Source organism: Siniperca chuatsi, linkage group LG3 (genome assembly GCF_020085105.1).
Source record: "Siniperca chuatsi isolate FFG_IHB_CAS linkage group LG3, ASM2008510v1, whole genome shotgun sequence".
Lineage (NCBI taxonomy): Eukaryota > Metazoa > Chordata > Actinopteri > Centrarchiformes > Sinipercidae > Siniperca > Siniperca chuatsi.
The window spans coordinates 485,001-509,337 of NC_058044.1; the positions used below are offsets into that span (position 1 = coordinate 485,001).

At 47.3% G+C, this 24,337-nt stretch overlaps 4 protein-coding genes across 7 annotated transcripts in view; 2 read left to right on the forward strand and 2 right to left on the reverse strand.

Annotated features, from left to right (window-relative positions):
• The window catches only part of LOC122872851 (calpain-1 catalytic subunit-like), a 23,309-nt gene extending 17,545 nt beyond the window's left edge, over positions 1-5,764 (forward strand). The window contains exons 13-23 of the mRNA XM_044188865.1: positions 135-146; positions 235-446; positions 538-577; positions 765-830; positions 949-1,006; positions 2,186-2,250; positions 2,641-2,709; positions 3,115-3,193; positions 3,273-3,386; positions 4,095-4,153; positions 5,651-5,764. Coding sequence (XP_044044800.1) covers positions 135-146; positions 235-446; positions 538-577; positions 765-830; positions 949-1,006; positions 2,186-2,250; positions 2,641-2,709; positions 3,115-3,193; positions 3,273-3,386; positions 4,095-4,153; positions 5,651-5,677 — 801 coding nt within the window. The 3' untranslated portion in view covers positions 5,678-5,764. The remainder of the gene's footprint in view (positions 1-134; positions 147-234; positions 447-537; positions 578-764; positions 831-948; positions 1,007-2,185; positions 2,251-2,640; positions 2,710-3,114; positions 3,194-3,272; positions 3,387-4,094; positions 4,154-5,650) is intronic.
• A 2,585-nt stretch (positions 5,765-8,349) lies between these two features.
• mrps28 (mitochondrial ribosomal protein S28) lies at positions 8,350-9,566 on the reverse strand. Its single transcript, XM_044189795.1, has one exon. The coding sequence runs from the start codon at positions 9,322-9,324 to the stop codon at positions 8,767-8,769; it is 558 nt and encodes a 185-aa protein (XP_044045730.1). The 5' UTR covers positions 9,325-9,566; the 3' UTR covers positions 8,350-8,766.
• A 137-nt stretch (positions 9,567-9,703) lies between these two features.
• sde2 (SDE2 telomere maintenance homolog (S. pombe)) lies at positions 9,704-15,404 on the forward strand. 2 transcript variants are annotated; one of them, XM_044189794.1, is made up of 9 exons: positions 9,704-9,860; positions 10,878-10,995; positions 11,086-11,197; positions 12,540-12,709; positions 12,817-12,949; positions 13,039-13,167; positions 13,272-13,443; positions 13,495-13,575; positions 14,940-15,404. In XM_044189794.1, exons 1-9 carry the CDS (start codon positions 9,726-9,728, stop codon positions 15,150-15,152), a joined length of 1,263 nt encoding a protein of 420 aa, XP_044045729.1. In that variant the 5' UTR covers positions 9,704-9,725; the 3' UTR covers positions 15,153-15,404. The 2 variants fall into 2 exon arrangements, with proteins under 2 accessions (XP_044045729.1, XP_044045728.1); XM_044189793.1 differs by having other exon boundaries at positions 13,272-13,575.
• mtif2 (mitochondrial translational initiation factor 2) lies at positions 15,227-23,841 on the reverse strand. 3 transcript variants are annotated; one of them, XM_044189789.1, is made up of 15 exons: positions 23,689-23,841; positions 22,920-23,203; positions 22,676-22,836; positions 21,945-22,059; positions 21,697-21,868; positions 20,035-20,195; positions 19,226-19,402; positions 19,011-19,150; positions 18,790-18,914; positions 18,394-18,598; positions 18,049-18,301; positions 17,272-17,412; positions 16,322-16,486; positions 16,087-16,227; positions 15,227-15,986 (listed from the first exon to the last, which is right to left on the reverse strand). In XM_044189789.1, the coding sequence occupies exons 3-15, from the start codon at positions 22,832-22,834 to the stop codon at positions 15,817-15,819; spliced, it is 2,124 nt and encodes a 707-aa protein (XP_044045724.1). In that variant the 5' UTR covers positions 22,835-22,836; positions 22,920-23,203; positions 23,689-23,841; the 3' UTR covers positions 15,227-15,816. The 3 variants fall into 3 exon arrangements, with proteins under 3 accessions (XP_044045724.1, XP_044045725.1, XP_044045727.1); XM_044189790.1 differs by having other exon boundaries at positions 23,624-23,808; XM_044189792.1 differs by lacking the exons at positions 21,697-21,868; positions 21,945-22,059; positions 22,676-22,836; positions 22,920-23,203; positions 23,689-23,841 and having other exon boundaries at positions 19,226-19,397; positions 20,035-20,173.
• Between the last annotated feature and the right edge of the window lie 496 nt (positions 23,842-24,337).

Sequence of the window (24,337 nt, forward strand, 5' to 3'; positions counted from 1 at the left end):
CTCTGTCTCTGCTTTAAAATCTGGTCTTTAAACCCATTTAAAATAAAAACACCATTATTATTATGAAGATAAACACTCTAATAACCACCAAGCAACCCTCCTGAACACTGTCCTTGTGTTTCTCTCATTCACAGATTCCTGAGGAGGTGAGTCAGTCTGCAGGCAAACTCTTCATCAGATGTTTCAAACTGTTTCAAACTAACCCGTTTGACCCGGCGTCCGTCTGTCCGGCAGTACCGAGGCTGTCCCAGCGTCCACATGAAGAAGGATTTCTTCCTGCGTCACTCCTCCTGCGCTCGCTCAGAGACCTTCATCAACCTGCGAGAGGTGAGCGCCAGGCTCCGCCTCCCGCCGGGCGAGTACCTGATCGTCCCGTCGACCTTTGAACCCTCGCAGGAGGCCGACTTCGTCCTGAGGGTGTTCACCGAGAAGCAGTCCGAGACCGAGTGAGTCTGTCAGACCAGAACCAGAACCAGAACCAGACAGATGTTTCTAGTTTTTCACTAAATGTCGTGATGTCTGTGTGAATCTCTGCAGGGAGATGGACGACGAGGTGGGGGCAAACTTTGATGAAGAGGTAAAACATCCAGCCTTTCTTCCTTTAGATTACATTTTGAAATAACTTTCACTGTTTAGTTCGTTCCAACAGACTTTCTTCAGCTCACTTCATTCGTTGACGCTCAACGGTCTGAACGTCTTCATCTTCATTTATATTGTCCTTCATGACCTTTGACCTCAGGAGCTGTCGTTCTTCTTCTCTGCAGGAGGAAGTCTCAGAGGGCGACGTCGATGATTCCTTCAGGTCCATGTTCGCTCAGCTGTCTGGAGACGTGAGTGTTCATGTTTCAGTGATGAATATGAAAACACATTCGTTCCTTCATGAAATGATTCAAACTGAAGCTGAAAACATGATTAGAGGTTAGCATCCCGGCTGTCCTCTCTCGTCAGGACATGGAGATCTCGGTGCGAGAGCTCCGGACCATCCTCAACCGGGTCGTGTCCAAACGTAAGTTCTGCTGGTTTTTTGTAACCAATAAATATAAATCATAACAGGACAAAAGAAACTCTGGTTTCTAACAAACACAAAATGTCACGATCATTAATGAACATGTCCTCTAGTGGAAACATTGAACTGAAACGTGTCAGGAGAGAAACGTACAGATACGATCAAACGAAATAACGTCATCACAGCATCAGCTCAGAAACAAACAGCAACGTTATTAAACTGTGCTGAGGCGCGACCTCGTCTGTGCTTCCCTGAACACACCGGCTGAACCTTCATACAGGACTGAAGACCGGCAGGAACACCAAGACCTCACTTCTGGATCTGTTACCGTTTTATCTGATTTAGTGATTTTTTCATCATTTAAAGTCCAGCTGTGTGTGTGTGTGTGTGTGTGTGTGTGTGTGTGTGTGTGTGTGTGTGTGTGTGTGTGTGTGTGTGTGTGTGTGTGTGTGTGTGTGTGTGTGTGTGTGTGTGTGTGTGTGTGTGTGTGTGTGTGTGTGTGTGTGTGTGTGTGTGTGTGTGTGTGTGTGTGTGTGTGTGTGTGTGTGTGTGTGTGTGTGTGTGTGTGTGTGTGTGTGTGTGTGTGTGTGTGTGTGTGAGTGTGTGAGTGTGTGTGTGTGTGTGTGTGTGTGTGTGTGTGTGTGTGAGTGTGTGAGTGTGTGAGTGTGTCTGTGTGTGTGTGTGTGTGTGTGTGTGTGTGTGTGTGTGTGAGTGTGTGTCTGTGTGTGAGTGTGTGTGTGTGAGTGTGTGAGTGTGTGTGTGTGTGTGTGTGTGTGTGTGTGTGTGTGTGTGTGTGTGTGTGTGTGTGTGTGTGTGTGTGTGTCTGTGTGTGAGTGTGTGTGTGTGTGTGTGTGTGTGTGTGTGTGTGAGTGTGTGTGTGTGTGTGCGTGAGGTATTTGACAGACATTTTGAATGTTTTTAATGCCAGCAGCCTTCCAGTCTGTAAACTAGTAAAGTCCGGATTATTACTATTTTTTTTATTGATTGATTTATTGATTGATTATTAGCAACGCGTGCTCATGATGAATATTTAATCTTTTAACCAGAAGGAAACACAAAGAACCTCGTTCTCGAGACAAAAGCAGACAATTATGTTTGAATATGAAAAGAATCCGAAACACAAATCAATGACATCGAGTCTCACAGTAACATGACTTCTTCTTCTGTGGTTGTTTATAGACAGAGACCTGCAGACTGATGGTTTCAGTATGGAGTCCTGCAGAGCCATGGTCAGCCTCATGGACGTATCCTGGTTCTGCTGGTTCTGCTGCTGTCTGCTGGTTCTGCTGTTGGTTCTGCTGCTGTCTGCTGGTTACTGCTGTTTATTTTTGTTAGAGTCCAGCAGAAAGTCTTCCTGAAAGGACCAAACTGAAACCAAAGGCTGCTGGAAATGTAGGCGTTCTGAAAACTGATGGTGGGATTTGTTTCTCAGCAGGTCAGAGTCCTTGAATGAATCCTGGGTTGTAACTGATTCATTCATTTGAACCGACTCACTGTTTAGTTGAAGAAAGTGACATGTAGGTGATAACCGCTGCTAGAACAAACTATTTAGTACTATTTGTAGTAAAAGTCTTTGTTCTGCTGTTCAGTTTTCTTGTTGAAATGAAAAAGTGTCGACCTTGACTGGAGCTCAGAAAGACGGCAGCGCTCGGCTCGGTCTGCTGGAGTTTCAGATTCTCTGGAACAAGATCAAGAAGTGGCTGGTAAGTTCTACATCAGTTTCATTGTGTTCTGCGGTGGAACTTATTATGTACTAATATATAATATATATTATATATATATATATATATATATATATATATATATACTCACGTTCTGTAGTTTGATGCTTCACAGAGAGCAGCAGCTGTGGTCAGCTTCAATCACGTCAGTTGTAATTGAATCCACTGCAGGTGGTAAATTCAGACTGACTGGTCTGCAGAGAGCCCTGACCTGAACCGCCCGGCACCTCAGGGATCAGCTGTGAGGCTAACACGCTAGCCCCCCAGGAACAAGCTAGCAGTAGTCAGTGACAGAATCCCTCCCGAGTCGACGGGTCACGCTTGTGTTGAACACTTTGGATGCAGGACTTTACTTACCGGCGTATTTTTGCTGTTTTCCCTCTGCAGGGAATCTTCAGAGAGTTCGATCTGGATAAATCAGGATGTATGAGCTCCTACGAGATGCGTCTGGCGCTGGAAAATGGCGGTAAATTATGTAAATCCTGATGTCACGGCGCTGACGATCCTGTTTTACTGAACTAACCTGTGATCTCTGGTGTCCTCAGGATTCAAACTGAACAACAAGTTGCACCAGATGCTGGTGGCTCGATACGCCGACAACGAGCTCATCGACTTCGACAACTTCACCTGCTGTCTGGTCAAACTGGAGTCCATGTTCAGTACGTGCAGCAGCGACCTCGCGCTCTGACGGCGGGACGGGTTTCACAGCTAATTCAGCGTTCACGTCACGTTAACGTGCAAAGAACGGATAAATGTCCTGTTCCTCCACAGAGACACAGAGTTCCTTTCAATCAGCTGCGTTAGTGTTGCACATGTAACTGTCAGTGGTGGAAAGTAAGCAGTTACTCAAGTACTGTAATTTTGAGGTACTCGTACTTTCCCTCATTCGTCCAGGATCGTCGAAAAGGTTTCAGTCGTAGTCATCAGGTAGACTCCTCCCTGAGGGCGGGGCTTAAGCAACACAGAGTAGCTTAAATTTCTGAGTTCTCAGACCATTTTCACAGTTGAGAATGACTTCCGGATGGGAGCCGAAACGTCTGGATTCTGAAAACAGCGTCCAGACGACTGCGACTGAAACTCGTACTTTACTTAGGTATTTTCTGCTACTTTCTACTTCTGCGCCGCTACATCTCAGAGCGAAATATTGGACTTTTACTCCACTACACTACAGATTCAGATTTTACAAACAAAACATGTCATCACCTTTAAAATTCTGACACATTTGTTTCCCGAATAAATCTGTACAATGTGACCTGAACGCAGCACGGAGCCTCGGAGCGACACTGGGTGAAGCTTCGGCGCTTTAGAGAAAGACTTCCTGTTGCAGGGAAGTGGAGGTGACTCCGTGGTGTTTGTGTTTTCCTCAGAGACCTTCCAGCAGCTGGACCGAGACGCGACAGGAAGCGTGGAGATGAACATCATCGAGGTACCAAACTTTAAACCAGACAGAAGCTCTTTAATTAATTAAAGTATATGAATGTGTTTTCCAGTATTTATACATTTATATTAAAATCACACATTATCAGGAAAATGATGGTTTTCTAACAAAAGAAAAGTAAATGCTATGCCCATAACTACGGTGGCCGACAAGCAAAGTACAAAAACATCTTTTGACGGTAAACATGCTGCAAATACACACAACCCACATCTGTTACGGGGGGGGGCAGTCATCATCTTACAGGGATTAAATCAGTGAGGAAGCCGCTGTGCGAGCCGAGCCTGTCGGAACTGAAAACTTCTGTGTGAGAAACCTTTCGGACTGCAGTCCGTCTGCCATCACTGATGAACCGGCTTATTATCTCTGATTACAGCTCCAACATTTTTTCAAATTCCTTCAAATTTACCTTCATTTCCAGCTTTACAAACCTTTTCTGTGGATCTGAGGTGAGTGCAGCTGCAGACAGAAGCAGCGAACAGGTGAAACGGACCTCTTTAGTGTCGCTCGTGCTGTCAGATGAATGAAGATGTGTTCTTGCGTTGCAGTGTGTTTGTCCTTGCCGGGCCACCGTACATAACGCCAGTTAAAATCACTTTCATACTTTAGGAGAATAAATATTGTGCGTGCTCCTTTCGTTGCCGCTTTCTGTTTGACGTTCAGTTCGAGCTCCTCTTCAGTAGAATATTAACGAAACTAAAGATATAAAATCATTTTTTTAGTCTTGTTTTACCTGAAAACGTTACCAGCATGTTTCAGCCCTGAGTAGTGTCTGCAGGCTTCCGTTCCGTTTTAGCGTCTTTAAGTTTCCAGACAGGATGTTTAACTGTGATTACTTTACGCCGAAGAAATAAGGGATCCGGCATTTGTCCTCCAGAATTTTGTTAATAATTAAAACAGACTGTTATCAGACCGTTTATCCTGATTTTACGTGTTTATTTTATTTTTCTTTCTGTTTTTATGTCTTTAATCTTTCATCTTATCTTTTATTTCTTTGATATTGTGTTGATTTTAATTTGCTGCCATGTATGAAGCACTTTGTCTCTATAAAGAAAGATTATTATTAATATTAATCAATTCTATGTAATCTGGTAATTAAAATAAGAGAAATAGAGACAAATCAGTTATGTGAGTTTAGTTTGTTGAATTTATAAGCAGTTATTGATTTGCAGAGAACAAACTTCTGAAGAAAATGTAATTAATCATCTAACTCAATAAAAAATATGAGAATATTTTTTTTAAATTAATTAGTATTTACATACAAAATCTAAATAAATAAAATAGAAAATTGTTACAGCTACGAGATAAAAGCCTTAAAGCTTGCGACTAATTATGGCTTCACTAAAATAAAGTATGATGTCATTCTCTGCGGCTCGCACACAGTTTCAGTGATTAAGGTTCATCAGCCCTTCAGATGACTCTCAGTCAAAGTATAAAGTTTCAATAAACTGCTGTGTGATCGGTGCTCTTCCTCCTCCTCTTCCTCAGTGGCTGTATGTGACCATGTGTGGCTGAAGAAGAAGAAGAAGAAGAATCTGAACTTCAGTCAAAGTGCCTCCAACAGGAAGAACAACGGGAAACCAGACTGTTCCACTGCAGCTGCACTACACTACACTACTACAGAACTACACTACTACACTACTACAGAACTACACTACTACAGAACTACACTACTACATAACTACACTACTACAGAACTACACTACTACATAACTACACTACTACAGTACTACACTACACTACTACAGAACTACACTACTACATAACTACACTACTACAGTACTACACTACTACATAACTACACTACTACAGTACTACACTACACTACTACAGTACTACACTACTACATAACTACACTACTACAGTACTACACTACACTACTACAGTACTACACTACTACATAACTACACTACTACAGTACTACACTACACTACTACAGAACTACACTACTACATAACTACACTACTACAGTACTACACTACACTACTACACTACTACACTACTACACTACACTACTACACTACTACAGTACTACACTACACTACTACACTACTACATAACTACACTACTACAGAACTACACTACACTACTACAGTACTACAGTACTACAGTACTACACTACACTACTACAGAACTACACTACACTACTACAGAACTACACTACTACAGAACTACACTACTACAGAACTACACTACTACATAACTACACTACTACAGTACTACACTACACTACTACAGAACTACACTAAACTACTACACTACTACAGTACTACAGTACTACACTACACTACACTACTACACTACTACATAACTACACTTCTACAGTACTACACTACTACAGTACTACACTACACTACACTACTACATAACTACACTACTACACTACTACAGTACTACATAACTACACTACTACACTACAACACTACTACATAACTACACTACTACAGTACTACACTACACTACTACAGTACTACACTACTACAGTACTACACTACTACACTACTACAGTACTACACTACTACACTACTACACTACTACAGTACTACAATACTACAGTACTACAGTGCTGTGTTGACATCATCAAAGTCTTCCATCATCAGTATAGAAGATCACTTCTGCCAGAAACAAATATGCTCATTAACATAATTCTGATTTAGTAAATCAGAAGTTTCAAATTCTGTTTTTAGTCTAAAATTGAAGTATAATCATTTTTTTATTATTATTTCTAAATGCTGAAGTGACCCGAAGACAAGTGTGTCAAAATGAATCAGATGCTAAATCAGAGATACTCATGGGAGTTGTAGTCTTTTCATCTGTTTCTGTGCAGGACTGTAACTAATGAAGACACTGAGCTCAACCATTCGAAAAATCAACTCTGCTGATGTTAAATATTTTCAGATTTGACTACGTTTAGGCCACAAAAGAAAGAAAGAACATGTTGAACGCAGAGGTATCCATGTTTACTAGCTAACAGTAGCTTAGCACATTACTGCCACCAGCAGTGAATGTGAACATCTAAAGAGTTAACTAAACATTTGAACGAGTTAATAAAATATGAAAACTCCAAATAACTACAGACATTTTCAGAGGGGGGTTGAGTTTCTGGCAGCAGCGAGCTTCCATACTTCCAGACAGCGTGACACCTGCAGTGGAAACACTGCAGTACTACATATTCCCACACTACATTATTACTGCAGTACTACATATTCCCACACTACGTTACTGCAGTACTACATTTCCCCACACTACGTTACTACAGTACTACATATTCCCACACTACGTTACTGCAGTACTACATATTCCCACACTACGTTACTGCAGTACTACAGTATCACAGTACTGAAGCCGAATGCTCTGCTGCTGTATTTATGCACTGGCTGCCTTCAGCTCTCTGCAGATAGGGGGCGCTACAGCTCAAACATTATGGCCTCTGCATTGATTTATTTATGTATTTATGAGACTGAGCTGCTGTCTGCCGCCTCCATCACACCTCCACCTGTGAGTCTGGATCTTCTGCGGTCCCCCTCACCTGGACCTATTCCCACCTGAGAGTCAGAGCTCTGGGTTTATTTTGCCTGAAGGCCTCAGCAGGTGGAGGTGTTCAGGTTCAGCTTGGCCAAACAAACACTGATGTAGTAGATCCTGATGGAAACATCAGCCTCATGTTTTCTCTTATTAAAGGAAACCGAACAGCCGACTGTGTGTTTGATTTCACTGTTGCACCTGCATCATGTGACCCACCTGTTTCTCACCTGTTGCCACTGATCAGGTCTGCGTGAAGCTGCTCGGAGGAAAAGTTTGCTCATAAATCAAAAGTCTAAGAATGACGTCATGTTGCTGTTATCTTTAGAACTCAGAATTAAAGATAAATGTTCAGACAAATGATTAAAATGATTAAAATGAATATAGTGACAGGTGTGTGCAGGTCAGAGAACACCTGACAGGTTTTGAAATAACTATAATACGTCATTTGGAGAAAAAGTTTTAACTTTATTTTATTTCATCGTTCTTATCTTGATAACAGTTTTATAGGAATCATCTGTTTTTAGTCCCTAATTAACGAACACCTGTATTTACAGGTGAGGAGGAACTAGGCCGTGACTTTCAGGGATTTTAGTTTCTGGAGGCTTGTTGCGAGTCAAACCTGACAGAGCAGGAAATAAAGATTAAGTCAAAGAAGGCAGACAGGAGTTATCATGAGTATTTATATTTTTATCAACATACATTTGATTATTTCTGCCTGGCCACTCTGATGAAGTGTTTCTGTAGTTTCAGCTGTCTTGTGTTTCAAGGTGCGGCTGAATCTTCCTGTGGAGGAACCAGAGAGCGAAGTGTTTACAGAATATTTAGGATTTTAATATCACTTTAACGCCACAGTCAGCTGCTGCTGCCAGATCAGATCTGCAGTCCAGAAGTAAAACTTAACATTTCTGAAGAGTTTTTGGTTCAAAGTGAAGTTTAAAGACAGAATCGCGCACATCAGTCAGTTTTCCTTTCTACGTGAAGAACACAAACACAAATGTTGAGGTTCACTCCTGCAGCTGCCAGACTCCCTTTAGAAAACCTCTGATTTTACTGCAGCAGGGTCTGACAATCTGTCCCGCTCAGTCCTGGTTCTGGGGCTCCCGTCCTTCCCTTCCCTCCAGCGGGCCCAGCAGAACGGCCTGGGCCTCCAACAGCGTGGTGTCGGTGTTGGCTCCCAGGAAGCGGGCGGTGAGCTCCAGATCCTGCAGCCGCAGCCGGACCCTGCTGCCCCGCTGCAGCTTCTCTCCGTCCGCCGGCCGCCGGCACACGCAGTGAAACTTCCCGCCGAAGTCGATGTACAGGTCGTCCTGGACCACATGGAAGATCCTCCCGACCACCACCTTGTCTTTGGCCGGTCCCATCTGGATCAGCGGGGACCGGCGGAGCAGCGAGGCGAAGCTCTCCCCCTGGCCGGAGGAGGAGCCGCTGCTGCCGGCCGCGGCGCTCTCCGTCACCCGCCGGAGCTCCGACTGCAAGTCGAAGGCGGCAGCGAAGCCGGATCTGGGTCTGTCCGCGGCGGGGTGGCCGCTGCCGGAGGCCCCGCTGGAGTCTGAGCTGAAAGAGTTTCTAATGAACCTGGAGGAGGTTAACCAGACTCCACACCTGAAGCTGGGAACAACCTTACACATGGCCGCCATGTTGTCCCACAATGCCGAGCGAAGAACACTGACTTCCTGCAGAGAGGCCGCGCTCACAGCGCCACCTGGCGGCTCCACCTGGCGGCTCCACCTGCAGCGCGTTTCCTTCTTTAAGAGCCTGAAAGGAGAGTCTGACCGCTGTCTGCAGCCATTTTGAATGATTTCAGTTGTAGTCGTTTTTCAAACCTCACCCGACGTCACAGTGGACTGTGAGAAACTGTGACGGACATTTTATTGACCAAACAATTTATCGCTTTCTGAAGAAAATATAATTTAAATATATTATATATTATTTTACTTGTTCAGTGACAGCAGCCGGAAGGTGGCGCCGTAGTGACGCGACGTCGTGACGTAATGTGACGTAGTGACGTTACCCCCGGAGGGTGAGAGAAAAGCTGCGCATGCGCACTGCAGTTGTACCGGAAGACGCCAACATGGAGGTGTTTGTGAGCGCTCCGAGTTCCAGGTTTTCTAACTCGATGTTTCCAGGTGGATCTGTGGTCAGAGACGTTCTGAACAGGTTCATCCAGCCACAGGTGAGTGTTCACGCCGAACACAGGCGGGAAAACAGAAACAATCCGGGGCTGAGTGTCGCTGTGTTAGCTGTGTGCGCTGTGTGCTAACGCTAGCTAACAAACACAAACAGAGAACTACGGACTGACCGGATAACGTTTCCTTAACGTTTCCTTAACGTTTCACGTTTCATTTCAGCTTAGTTTCCTTATTATCAGGCCGACAGGTGACGTTAGTCCAGATGATCCAGGAAGTCTGTTTCTCCAGTATCACTGACCTGTGCTGCAGTTACAGCAAGACACGAAAGTTACAGTTACACACACACACACACACACACACACACACAATATGTGTATATAACGTGTGTGTGTGTATATATATATATGTATAATTAGCAGTTAGGTGAGACAGAGCGTTGCATTATACAGGCCGATGGCAGCAGGTTTTGAAACATCTGCCTTCTGATGATTTTCTTAGAAAAAGGTTTAATATTGATCATCATCGATAGTCCATTGGCTGAAATCGAGACACCGCACCTGTGGAAGGTGAGGGGGGCTGGGGGGCTGGTTTTCCACCCAGAGATTTGTCATTTTATTGATCCTGAGGGGAAACTCTGTTCCAGCAGCTCGCTGTCCGTCAGTCACACAGGTCAGAGACATGAGGTACCAGGTGGGTGTAAGTCTAAAAGTAAGATAAGTGTGAAGTACAAAGTGTGTTTACCTGTTGATGATGATAATAATACAGTATACAGTAACAGTGCATGAGCTGTCAGGTTATTAAGCTGATCATGAGACGGCGGATATAAACAGCAGACATGTTAACAGCGGTGTTTGATCTGAGATCTCCGGTTCTTTATTTTTGGATTTGGCCTCTCTGTTAGGAGGACGGACCTTCGGTCCAAAACAGCTGTGACGTTTGTGTTGCATAATTGAACTCAGCATTTAAAACACCTCCAATACCATTTCTGCATTAAACATCTCCGAAATGTCTTGATGGTAAAAGTCAGCAGCGACGCCTGACGCTGTGTTCTGCGTCTGCAGGGACTTTCCTCGGACGATTTCTACGCGATCAGAAACGGCCGACTGTGCGATCTGGACGATCCTCTGCGGCATGGAGCTGTCTATCACCTGGAGCCCCGCCTCTGTGGAGGGAAAGGAGGTGTGTTCCGGGAACTAGACGAAGCCTAAACCAAAGTTTTGAGATGAAAGATGGCGTACATAAACTTACATAAACCTGTGTGTTTTTCAGGGTTCGGCTCCATGCTGCGAGCTCTGGGCGCTCAGATCGAGAAGACCACAAACCGCGAGGCCTGCAGAGACCTGAGCGGGCGACGCCTCCGAGACGTCAACCACGAGAAAGAGTGAGAGAACAAAAACCAGTTTCCCATAAACAATCACATCAGCGAACACAGAGCGAGTTAAACCAGAACAGCGTCAGGGAGTTTCTACACGAACGCACCCGAAGAGCATTTCATAATGATTATGAGTCCGGGGTGAAAGTGTCATCCGGCCCACTGCGCTGTCTGGTGGTGAGTCTGGGGTCCACTCACCAGAGCTTTACCCGCCGGGACAAACGTCCAGCAGAGTCTCGACATGCAGGACTCTGCAGATACATTTCACACAGAACAACACCAACAGATGCATGTGGAGCAGAATCAGGCAGAGACCCGCTGATACTTAACATTCAGCCCCCGAGACCCCCTCCATCCCAAAGCCCTCCAGACCCAGGAGCTGAGCCCAGAACAGAGTCCCCTATGTCAGCTGGTGCTGAGACTCACTGCCCCCCCTCAGACTCTCGGACCAGTCTCACAGCAGCACTGCTTTCCAAACACCAGTCAGAGGAAACCAAACTACAACACGACGTAAAGAAACCTGAATCTGGATCACTGGACAGAAACTAAAAGCCAGATCAGGTCAGAGAGTTATCTGGACCTGGTGAGGTGAGACAGGTGAGGTGAGACAGGTGAGGTGAGACAGGTGAGGTGAGGTGAGACAGGTGAGACAGGTGAGGTGAGACGAGACAGGTGAGACAGGTGAGGTGAGACAGGTGAGACAGGTGAGACAGGTGAGGTGAGACAGGTGAGACAGGTGAGGTGAGACAGGTGAGGTGAGACAGGTGAGGTGAGACAGGTGAGACAGGTGAGATGAGACAGGTGAGGTGAGACAGATCTTCCTCCTACAGAGTTCAACATTCAGTGAAATAAGAACGTTTCCTTTAACGAGTTCAGCTCTGATCTCAGATTTCAAAGAGCTCGACGTTAAAAATCCTCCGAGGAGACGGAGACAGTTATTATTATTATTATTATTATTATTATTATTATTATTATTATCTGTAAATATTTTAATATCACATTTCTTCTGTTTGTTTTTATTTCACACTTCGGCAACGTTAACGTCTGTTTCCCAGAGACAATATCAACACACACACAAAGGTTGCAGTGTTTAGTTTTCACTTTTTGTATTTTAACTGCAAGTCCACATTTATTATTATTATTTTATTATTTTATTATTATTAATCATCTGTAAATATTTTAATATCACATTTCTGTTTGTTTTATTTCACACTTGCTTTGGTAACGTCTGTTTTTCACTTTACTGACGGTTAGTCTGAAGATTTCTGCTGATGTGACTGTAGAAACAAGTTCCACTCTTCTTCTGTGGTGTGTGTTCACACTGATGGAACTCTTCTTCTGTGGTGTGCAGGATGGCGGAGTGGCTGAAGAATCAGGCGGAGCGCGAGGCGGAGAAGGAGCAGCGGCGTCTGGAGCGCCTGCAGAGGAAACTGTCCGAGCCCAAACACCAGTTCACTGATCCAGAGTACCAGCAGCAGTGCCACGACCTGTCGGAGAGACTGGAGGACTCGGTGATCAAAGGTCAGAGCTCACGGAGCGCGCTCGGGTTAAAACTCCGAGGGAAGACGAGTTAACAAAGACGCGGCCGGCTCGGCGGCAATAAGAGATGACGTTTGTTCGTGTTTCAGGTCTGCAGGCGTCCTCCGGCGGCCAGGTGAAGGCGGATGACGGCTCGGCAGCGAAGAGACCGAACTCGGATCAGAGCGAGCAGCCGCACAAGAAGAAGAAGAAGAAGAAGGCGGCGGCGGCGGCGGCGTTCTGGTGAGTCGCTCGGTTTCCTTCCTCGTATGTTTGAGTGGAAAAGCGAAGAGGAGGCTGGGCCCTTCCTCACACTGTCGTCATGGTTACAGGACGGGCGTCGACGAGCTGCTGAGCTCAGAGGACGAAGAGTCTCCGTCCACGTCCTCCTCCGGCTGTGGAGCTGCTGCAGTTACCATGACGCCGCAGACAGAGGAGGCGGAGCCTGAGCAGAGCAGCAGGTAGAGTCCGGCTCCACGTCAGACCTGATCCACAGAGTCCAGATTCACTTCAGTACCAGAAGCATCACCTAGATTTTTCTGTTTGTTTAAATCGTCTCTTCCAGCTCCTCTTCAGCTGACCGGGCCCCCAGACCCCCAGAGGACCAGAGACCTCCACAAACCTCCAGAGACCAGGCCCCCAGACCCCCAGAGGACCAGAGACCTCCACAAACCTCCAGAGACCAGGCCCCCAGATCCCCAGAGGACCAGAGACCTCCACAAACCTCCAGAGACCAGGCCCCCAGATCCCCAGAGGACCAGAGACCTCCACAAACCTCCAGAGACCAGGCCCCCAGACCCCCGGAGGACCAGAAACTTGTAGAAGCTTCTAAACCATCGGAGGAGTCCAGCAGTTGGTCTCTGCAGCAGGTCAGTAGCTCGTCCTCTGTCCATCCCATAATGTCTCAGAACTGGACATTTTATTCTTTCAGGTTCTTTCTTTCTCAAAACGAAGAGGCCTAATAAAACTTGTCCCAGTGAAGCAGAACTAAAGCAGCCCAATCCGGATCGATCCGGATCTGAATTATATAGTTTATTAATATTCGACCCACTGAACACAATTATAACATCAGATACATTGATCAGTCACTTCAGTCAGGGCGAGGGCGCCCACGCCGGCGACTTCGTGTAGATTGGTCCGTTAGAAAACGCTTCCTGTGATGTCAGAGGAAGTGAAACACGAACTGTATTATTCAGGACCCTCGCTCGCTCTGAAAGATCTGGTTCAGCCAAAGAAAAGTAACTGATTACAAAATCGTAGAAAAGGTTTCAGTCGTAGTCGTCTGGACGCTGTTTTCAGAATCAAGACGTTTCGGCTCCCATCCGGAAGTCTTTCTCAATTTCAGATCAGGTCTAAACAGCAGACACTCAGGGAGGAGTCTACCTGAGTATCTGTTGATTAGCTAGTTTCACCTGAAACTGACCTAATAGTTTCCATGATGGCCCAGTAATCAGTAATCAGGCCTATTGTTTCCTGGCTGCACCTCCCTCATCACTGTTAAGTACCTGATTAGCATGTGATTGGCTTGACCACGGTGTTAACACACTGTGGTAAACTTTGGGCAGATTGAATCTCAGACCACCATTTCTGTTCAAAGAGGGTTTTCTTTTTCACAAAAATGGCTTCCTTGACTCCTCTTTCAAACCAACTCTTCTCTCTACTGAGACTCTCCACCTCGCTGTCTTCAGATGTGCGGTTTGTAGCTTTCAGATGCAAACGCATGGCGCTCTGCAATCCTGAGTTAGCGTGTCGTCTGTGCTGATAAACACAGTGTGTTAACACCGTGGTCAAGCCAATCACATGCTAATCAGGTAGTTAACAGTGATGAGGGAGGTGCAGCCAGAAAACAATAGGCCTGATTACTGATTACTGGGCCATCATGGAAACTATTAGGTCAGTTTCAGGTGAAACTAGCTATGAACAGATACTCAGGTAGACTCCTCCCTGAGGGCGGGGCTTATGTAACACAGAGTAGCTTAAATTTCTAGTTCCCGTCCCATTTCTTCACAATTGAGAAAGACTTCCGGATGGGAGCCGAAACGTCTTGATTCTGAAAACAGCGTCCAGACGACTACGACTGAAACCTTTTCTACGAACACTCCTGGACGAATGAGGGACGACACCGTCTGATTACAAAATCAATAATTGAGATGATCGGCTCATTCTTTAAATGATTGATTGATTGATTAATAATAATTCTTTGACTGAGTGCTGATCACTTGTCCCCCTGCAGGGCCGGGCTCTGGATCTGTCCTCGGTGACGGCCGCCGCCCAGCTGGAGTCTCTGGGTCTGGACGTCCTGAAGGAGGAACTGACGTCTCGGGGGTTGAAGTGCGGGGGAACGCTGACGGAGCGCGCCGCCCGACTGTTCTCCGTCAGAGGGTTGACGCCAGAGCAGATCGACCCGGCGCTGCTCGCCAAACCAGGCAAGACGAAGAGGAAGTGAAGAGGAGGAGGGATCGTCTGATCCACGCGCTTAGCTTCCTGCTTTAAACTGAGGAAAGAGGAAGTGACCTCGAGTTCAGTTTGTGAAAGTTGAGATTTTATTTGTTTGATTTTTGTCAGTTTGAACATGAATCAGGTTTTTAACAGTGAAGACAAACTGTCCAATCAGAGAGCAGCGTTTTCAGTTCAGTTTAACATCGTTTTGTTGTAACCGTCACACTTCATTTCTCTCATTAAAACTTCTGAAACAAAACAAGTGTGTGTGTGTTTCAGGAACATGTGACGTTATGACCTCAGTGAGCTGCAGGTGCGTGACGCTGCTTCCTCAGGTGCACCTGTTCACCTGTGCCATCGGTTCTACCTGCAGGAAGCTTATAATGTTCAGCAAACCAGCATTACTATTACACAACAAGTAGTTCCGACCAATCTGATTGGTCAACTAGACATTTAGAGCGTGCTCAGACCGGCGTGACAGCACACCTGCTCGTCTCTGCGCCAGGTGTGCGCCTCGGCCTGACCAAACCTGATCCGAGACTTCCTGCAGGTAGAACTTATGGCACAGGTGTCGATCAAAAGATTCCATCCAGCGTCGTCCTTCAGTCTCCGTGCGAACAGGAAGTCAGTGCGCCCTGAGCAGCAGAGGATGATGGGAAGTGAAGTCAGCACTAGAAGCCGGGGTCCCAGGAAGTGAGCTGCGGCGCATCCAGCTCCTCGAAGCAGACGACGACGTCACCGGGCCTGAAGTCCACGTTGCCGTCAGCTGACAGGCCGCACTCCATCCCCACCTTCACCGTCTGGACGTCGTCCTTGTGGTGCTTCAGCGCCGCCAGAGAACCTGCAGGGAACACGAGAGGAGCGTCACAGGTTTCCTTCTAGTCCTAACAGTAGATCCAGGTCTGACGACGGGTCCGGGTCCGGGTCCGGGTCTAGCTCACCCTCCCACACGGTGTCTCGGCCTCGGATCAGCCTGAACTTGAGGCGACGGTCCAGCTGACCTTTCTGAACCCGACAGCCGGCGACGGGAACCTTCTTCTTCCCCACAGAGACGTCGAACATGGCGAGGACCGTCGCTTCACCTGGACAAGCAGAGAGAGCGCAGGTGAGACGAGCAACTTCCTGCCAGGTAGCGCCGCGGCGTCCGCGGTTAAAGGAACGCGCACACATCCTCACCGAGGACGCGCTCCGACAGGAGAGGCGGCAGTTTGCCGCTCAGCTCGTCCTTCAGCTCGTCGATCAGTTTATAGATGACGTCGTGAAGTCGCAGCGGGACGCCTCGCCTCGCCGCCAGCTGCCGGATCGAGCGGCTGGCCGCCACGTTGAAGCCGTAAATCGAACCTGGCGAGGAGGAAAGAAGAAAGACGTCAGATACTTCGGACCGATTGAAGTGCGTTTTTATATCGAGCTCGACAGACCGAACATTTATCAGTTTATGGAACCGATCAATAATCAGCAGATTCATCAATAATGAAAATAATCTATAAAGTTTTATAGAAAAACAATTTTATTTTTCAAAGTAAGAGATTAATAAAAGTTCTTCCTGATTCATACGGAGCCCTTTCTGCCCTGGAATCTGTTTCTGTAATATTATTATTGTCGGGGACAGGAAGTTTGTATTTTAGCTGCTGAGTCGTTGGAGTGTGTAAGTGCTTTCTGTCCGATCAATATTTAACTTGTGGTTATTAATTAAACTCCTTCGAGTCGACAGATGGTTTCAGATAGTTCGTTAATGTGAGTCTAACTTCAAAAACAACTCGAACTAATTTCAAATCTGTTAAATTATAAAGTGACGAGAGAAACATCGGACGACTTTAAAGAGTCTCTGAACGCCTTCTGCTGATGATGTCACAGCTGCTGCTGATGTCACAGCTGCTGCTGATGTCACAGCTGCTGATTGGCTGATCCAGGTATTTTTTTAGTGACCGTTTAAGACACATCGACCATCTACATTATGAACAAACTTCTCTGAACAAGTATTTGTTGCTGTGGCTCCTGACCTCTGACCCTCAGCCTCTGACCCCCGACCCCTGACCTCTGACCCCGGCCCCTGACCCCTGACCTCTGACCCCGGCCCCTGACCCCTGACCTCTGACCCCCGGGCCCACTCTGCTGCTGGTCGTTACCTGTGAATGTTTCGGCCATGTTGACGTCGTTCTCTGAAACGTCTCCGATGCCGAAGTGCAGAACCTCCAGCTGACACTGCTGCTGAGCGTCATAACTGTCCAGGATGTTCAAGATGGCTTCCACCGACCCGTCCACGTCACCTGAGGGGCAAAGGTCAAAGGTCAGTCAGGGAGGTCATAAGGCGAACGCCTTTATCGATAATTAATGAATTATTTGTTGTTTCTCTCGTCTGTAAGAGTTCTGAGAGCAGTGATCGCCATCACTGTTGTCATGACGACTGATTTCTCTCACCTGGAGCTTCTATTCTCACTATTTTACAAACAAGACGTGAAACACGAAGCTGCGTTCAGATTTAACTACTGAAAAGTGTTAAAATGGCGGCTGTGACATTACAGCGCTGTTCACGCGCCGATAATATAACGATAGATACGCTGACTGGCGACAAATACTTGGACTAGATTTTACTTTGTACTTTGACACGATATGAATCCGTCTTCCACTGAGTGCGTTTTTAACCGCTCTCAGCCCGAGGACGTGACGGTTACGCACACGCCCACAGCCTCAAACGTTCATCTTACGGAAAACGTGAATAAAAACGCACGTCGACGAGAGCCGGTGACTGATCTCAGGGACCTGAACCAAAGCGGCGAAGAAGAAGTGAACTGACCGTAAACAGGAACTTATCTTTAACAGGTAATCCTCAGGTGTGACTGCTGTGACCTCGGAGTGATGTCACAGCACGAGCGGCCTATCGGAGCCCAGCTGTGTGTGCGTACCTTTGATGATGAGCGGCAGGCTCGGCTCGTCTCTCTGCGTCCTCTCGCTCGGCCTCACGGCGAACTTGCTCTTGTTGGCTCGGTACAGAGCGGACTTCCTTTGCCTCCAGCTCAGGTGAGTTAGCCCCGCCCTCTCCTTCCTGTACTCCTCCAGGTGTAGTTTCTGTTTGAGCTCGATGACGCTCTGCTCCTCCTGCAGCTTCTGCTGCTCCTCCTCATAACTCCTCCACTCCACCACCTCCCTCGCTCGCTGCTGCTCCACGAGAAAACAAAGTTACACAGGTGAATCTACAGCACGCCACGCATCAGGCTCCGCCCCGGCGGCGGCGGCGGCGGCGTCCTCACCTCAGACTCGACCTCCAGGATAACCTCTCCAGCAGACGGCAGCTCCTTCCAGCCCACCACCTCCACCGCGGCGCTCGGCCCGGCCTCCGTCACCGCTCGCCCGTTCTCGTCAAACAGGAAACGGACTTTAGCCCAACTCTTCCCCGCCACCAGGACGCAACCTCGCCTCAGCGTCCCCCGCTGCACGATGGCTGTCGTTACAGGACTGAGGGACACGTGTGTTATTACAGCGAACATACTTCACCTGTAAACCCACCTGTACCTAATGGATCTGTATTATAGCGTGTTATGTTTTGCTCAGTGCGTCTCTTCCTGTGTGACTGACGTGACGGCGAGCTGCTGTAACGAGTTTCCCCTCGGGGATCGATAAAGTCTCCGAGCTCGCTGACGACTCACCCTTTGCCTTTGTCGGAGCGGCTCTCGATGACGAGTCCCTCCACGAGGCCGCTGGGCTCCGCCTTCAGCTCCAAAACCTCCGCCAACGCCACCGTGGCCTCGGCCAGAGCCAGCAGGTTGTCGCCCTGACGACGACAACGACATCGTCACCTTAAATCACACTGACCTCGTCTCCTCCGGCCGCCTGCAGGGGGCGCCACAGGTTTCAAACTGCAGTTCACCTTGAGAGCAGAGATGTGGATCGCCTGGACGTCTCCTCCGAACTCCTCGCAGACGACATCGTGGGCGAGCAGCTCCTGTTTGACTCTCCGAGGGTCGGCCTGAGGTTTATCGCACTTGTTCACCGCCACGATCATCGGAACTGAAACGACAAACAGTACAAACGGCAACAGTAGAAACTCAGCCCTCAGCTGTGACTGCCAGGTGGAGCGCATACCTTTGGCTCTCCTGGCGTGCTGGATGGACTCGACCGTCTGGTTCATGACGCCGTCGTCGGCCGCCACCACCAGGATGACGATGTCGGTGGCGTTGGCTCCGCGGGCTCTCATGGAGGAGAAGGCGGCGTGACCTGGAGTGTCCAGGAAGGTGATCTTCTCACCTGTAGGCAGCTGCACTGGAAGAAAAAAACGTCTGAAACAGTCTAAATGGTGTAGACGCTTCAAAAAAACTTTACTGCCAACAAAACTACCACTAAGGGTCCTCGGGTAGATAATAACGTAAATTCTGACGTAAACGCTGGTATTCACGTAAAGGACCTAATCAATGATTCATTGATTAATAAACAATTTTGATAATCACTCAATTATTTAAGTCATTTTTTAAACAAAAATTCCAAATTCGTCAAACTGAGTTCAGAAATTTTAACGAGCGGTTTTTAAACCACCGTTTAGCAGTTAATCGATTAATCAGCGATGACATGAATCAATAGTTGCAGCACTCAGTAATTCTACTCTACCTGTAACTGAAAGCACTTCCTGCAGGTGTTTCACAATAAAAGCCTCTCAGGAAAGGGAGAGATGCTGGAGGCTTTTAATTTGAAAGAACTCAAGTAAATCCTTAGTAACGGTTTTCATCCGTAGTTACGTCTTTATTTTTGTTTTTTAAACTATATTTTGTTTCAGTTTTATCGTTTGACTGTGTTCTTGTTGTTTTGTTGTACTAAATCATCTTGTGTACTGTTTTCAATATTTTGTCAATAAAGCTGAATAAAGCAGCAGGTGAGGCTCCTCAGGTGAGCGCTGTTACCTAGAAAAGCTCCGATGTGTTGCGTGATTCCTCCGGCCTCCGTGGAGACGATCTGACTCTTCCTCAGGCTGTCCAGCAGGCTGGTCTTACCGTGATCCACGTGACCCATGATGGTGACCACCGGGGGGCGGGACACCAGGCTGGACGGGTCTGCTGGGGGTCTGCCAGGGTCAGGGGTCAAGGGTCAGAGGTCAGAGGTCAGGGGTCAGGAGCATTTATTCTCAAGTCAAACTTTAACAAACGGAAGAGGGAATCTTACAAAGTTGAGATTCTGAGATGCAACTACAAATGTTTCCTTATCAACATTTATTGATCTGTTCTGCTGTGATGATGTCGTCAACATCCAATCATCACTCACCTACGATCAACAACGCAGCGAGCACTGCTGTCTTTCTTTTTAACAAACCGAGCTTTAGCTTTAGCTGCAGCGTTCTGCATCACTTCCTGCTGCGTTCTGATCAATCAATCAGTTTTATTTCAAGCGGAAAATCACCACGGCGAGCTTGTTTGACGCGTAGTGGAAGGCAAACGCTCTGAACCAACGGACTTTTTGCTAACAGAAGGAATGACCAGGAGAGCGAGAGCGCAGACGGCGTGCCGGCGTGTACGCGCTGATGAAGAGCGGCCAGAACGGCGTCACGTGGTCACGTGTGCAGCAGTAGCACAGCTAGACCAGAAAAAAGGACATTACAGATCCAAATGCATTGATGGCAGAGAATCGGTATCGACCGTACGGAGACGCCGTGGTAGCAGCGTCGATACGAGACTGGAAAGTCAGACGAGAATCAAAAATCACCCCAAGGCTTTTGACGGTCGATGGTCACTCCGATTCTCGAAAATCTGACAACTAGAACTGTTTAATCAGCATTTAACAGCAGAAGGTTCGTCCACTTCTTTATCTCTGAGAGACGAGCCTCTAAATGCGGGAGGCATCATGTGGCTTTACAGCGACGTACAGCGGCGCGTCATCAGCATAGCAATGACACGTAACGCCGTACTGCCACCGAGGCGTCATGTGGCTTTACAGCGACGTACAGCGGCGCGTCATCAGCATAGCAATGACACGTAACACCGTACTGCCACCGAGGAGTCATGTGGCTTTACAGCGACGTACAGCGGCGCGTCATCAGCATAGCAATGACACGTAACACCGTACTGCCACCGAGGAGTCATGTGGCTTTACAGCGGCGCGTCATCAGCATAGCAATGACACGTAACGCCGTACTGCCACCGAGGAGTCATGTGGCTTTACAGCGACGTACAGCGGCGCGTCATCAGCATAGCAATGACACGTAACACCGTACTGCCACCGAGGAGTCATGTGGCTTTACAGCGGCGCGTCATCAGCATAGCAATGACACGTAACGCCGTACTGCCACCGAGGAGTCATGTGGCTTTACAGCGACGTACAGCGGCGCGTCATCAGCATAGCAATGACACGTAACGCCGTACTGTCACCGAGGCGAAGGGCCGATCGCCGGGCTGCACCACGACTTCCTCTGGGACAAACCAAATCCGGGCCTCAGGTTGGACGGTGATGTCCACGTGATCAACTAGCAGCTTAATACCACTGCGTGTTCATCAGTGACATCACAGCGTGACATCACAGCGTGTCATTAGTTAGCGAATGAATCGGGTGAAATGAGACTTCCTGTCTCGTACCTCCGGTGGACGTCTCTGTTGGGTCTCTCTCTGCTCTCGCTCAGCTTGGCCCACCTGAACTTCATCCCTGATCGAGTCACCACCTCCTTAATCCACCTCTCCTCCAGAACTGAGTCCGGCTCCAGAGAGTCCAGATCCACCGAGGTGTTCAACAGAGCCTCCAACACGTGATCTGAGATACAAAAAAAACTTTATTCACACAGGCGGGTTCACACAGGAACTCTCTGTGGATCTTTGTTGTTTCTTACCAAAGTCTTTGTTCATGGCCTCAGCGAGAGCCGCCACCGTCATCCTCTGTTTGATCTCCACTTCCTGTTTGTCCACTTTAGCTTTGACCTTCGGCTCTTTCTTCTGACCTTTGACCTGCAGACACAAGTTCTTTACTGAACAGGAAATAACGCTCCGAACAAAGACTTATAAGAATTAAAGTCTGTAAATTCACGTTATTCAGCAAACTTTAGCTGTTAAACGTCCAACAGGTGCAGAAGTTTGACACAACAGCAGCGGACAGCGGTGAACTGTACGTACCCGCCGCAGACCGTAAATAAAGATGAACGCCGCGGCTCCTCCTCCTCTGTAGACTGTAATGAAGCCAAAGCATCCGGATACGGCAGCTGCCATCTTGGCTGGTGTCGTCATTTGGAGCCTTTTAACTAATTAAAACCAAACTTAACAGAAAATCACCTGAACGCAGCGGCGTGACGAGAGCGACCTGAACTGACAGGAAACGGATCTGACGCGCTTCGAGTTTTTAGTTTGTCCCATCGGCTAACATGGAGGGGGCGGGGCTTCAGACCTGTACTGCAGGCCGCCACCAGGGGGCGTCCAGATGCTCTGGCTTCAGTTTTAGGGAGCGGACATGTCGTCCATCTTTATAAACAGTCTGTTCGCACACACACACACACACACACACACACACACACACACACATCTGCATAGTGAAACATCTTATTTTCGTCCAACACGCAGTCAGACTCACCTGTTTGGAGGCGAACTTCCTGTTCTGTTGACAGGTGAGCAGGGGGGCGGAGCTTCGAGCAGGACAGAGGAGGGGCAGCGGCAGGAAGTTGCTGAGCAGAGCCGGGTCGGCGTGGACGAGCCGCCGGGCGCCCCGCATCACTGATGACATCACATTCATACCTGCAGACAGAGACAGGTGGAGAAAGATCTGAATCTTGACATGAAAGTGAAACTTGCTTCAAGATAAACTCGAGATTCTGTACCTGAACTACTGAAATGAAGTCCTGAAAGGTGTTTTTGTAGCTCGGTGAGGTTTGAAGCAGCTGCTTCCTCCAACCAGAGTCCGGCACAGAGACAGGAAGCGCACACACCTTCTACACACAGACGTCCTGTTAGGTTCGTCTCTGCTCAGGTATTATTATTATCTTTGTTTATCGTCAGGTGGTGACACAGGTGGAGCGGCTCCCCTGGTTGGTGCATTCAGGGACGGAGCAACATCTGACAACAGTCAAGGTTCAATAATGGTCCCACAGTTTCCCACGAGCACCTAAACGCACCAGCAGAGACAAAACAACAATGGCCGCCGCTGAAGTGAGAGCTGATTGGTGGATTACATCAGTGACGAACAGGTGTCGTTATCAGAAACCAAAATAACTAAATCCTTCATGAAGTTCGGCTTACAGCTAATACTGACTAACACCTGGAGAGCCAGGTGAACACATGAACACAACACCAAAGAAAGCTGCTTGTTGATTATAAAGATGCACAATTTATTTCTGTGACTTAACAATTCAGAAAAAATATGAAAAGAAATATTAAAAGCAAATTATTAATGAAATGTAGCCACGCAGAAGAGAAACTGCACGGAGAAATGGTGTTTGTTGGGTTTCATTAACTGAATTTACTGATAGTTTCATCACATTTCAGAGGACCAGGCGCAGGTTCAGCGGGTACAGGTGAGGTTTACCTGACAGCAGTCCGAGCTACGTCACCAGGCTCAGAAAGAAGCTGTGCTTCTGTTCCACTTCTCACCTGACAGAGTCCACTTTCCTCTTTCAGCTCATCCTGAAATAATCTGCTGGTTGAGTTTCACCGTGAAGTAAACCTCCGACAGGGCGCCGCCATGACAGTTGGCTGACAGGCCGGAGGGGCCGCCAGCGCCTCCTGCGGCCCGGAGTGGAACTGCGTCTTCTACTCTGCCTTGGTGTCGCATTACTGCCACCTGGAGCAGCGTTGGACCAGGAGTGAGTGTGCTGGTCTCTGTCTTTTACTTCACTACGTTTCTGTGACGGCTGCTTTACAAAGTGATAAATGGAACCACCTAATGATAAGTCTATATGAAGTAGCTAAAATAAGCCCCACCCAACTACATTAAGTTAAATAATAAACACTTTTAACACTGAAAGGAGCCAATCTGCATAATGAGTTATTTTAATTTGCAGCTCTTTGCTGATAATATTTGTGAACTTAGACTGCAAGTAAGATTTTAAAACTTTTACCTGTAGTGGAGTCTCTTCAGGTCTTTTACTGGAACAAAGGATCCGAAATCTTTATCACAACCTTATTATTCACGTCAAATCATAAGTCTAAACGTGTAACGTGTGATAATTACTGTTGGGATTGTGCAACAAAATGTGTTCAATAAAATCTACAAGTCTCACTAACGACACTTTTCTGTTTC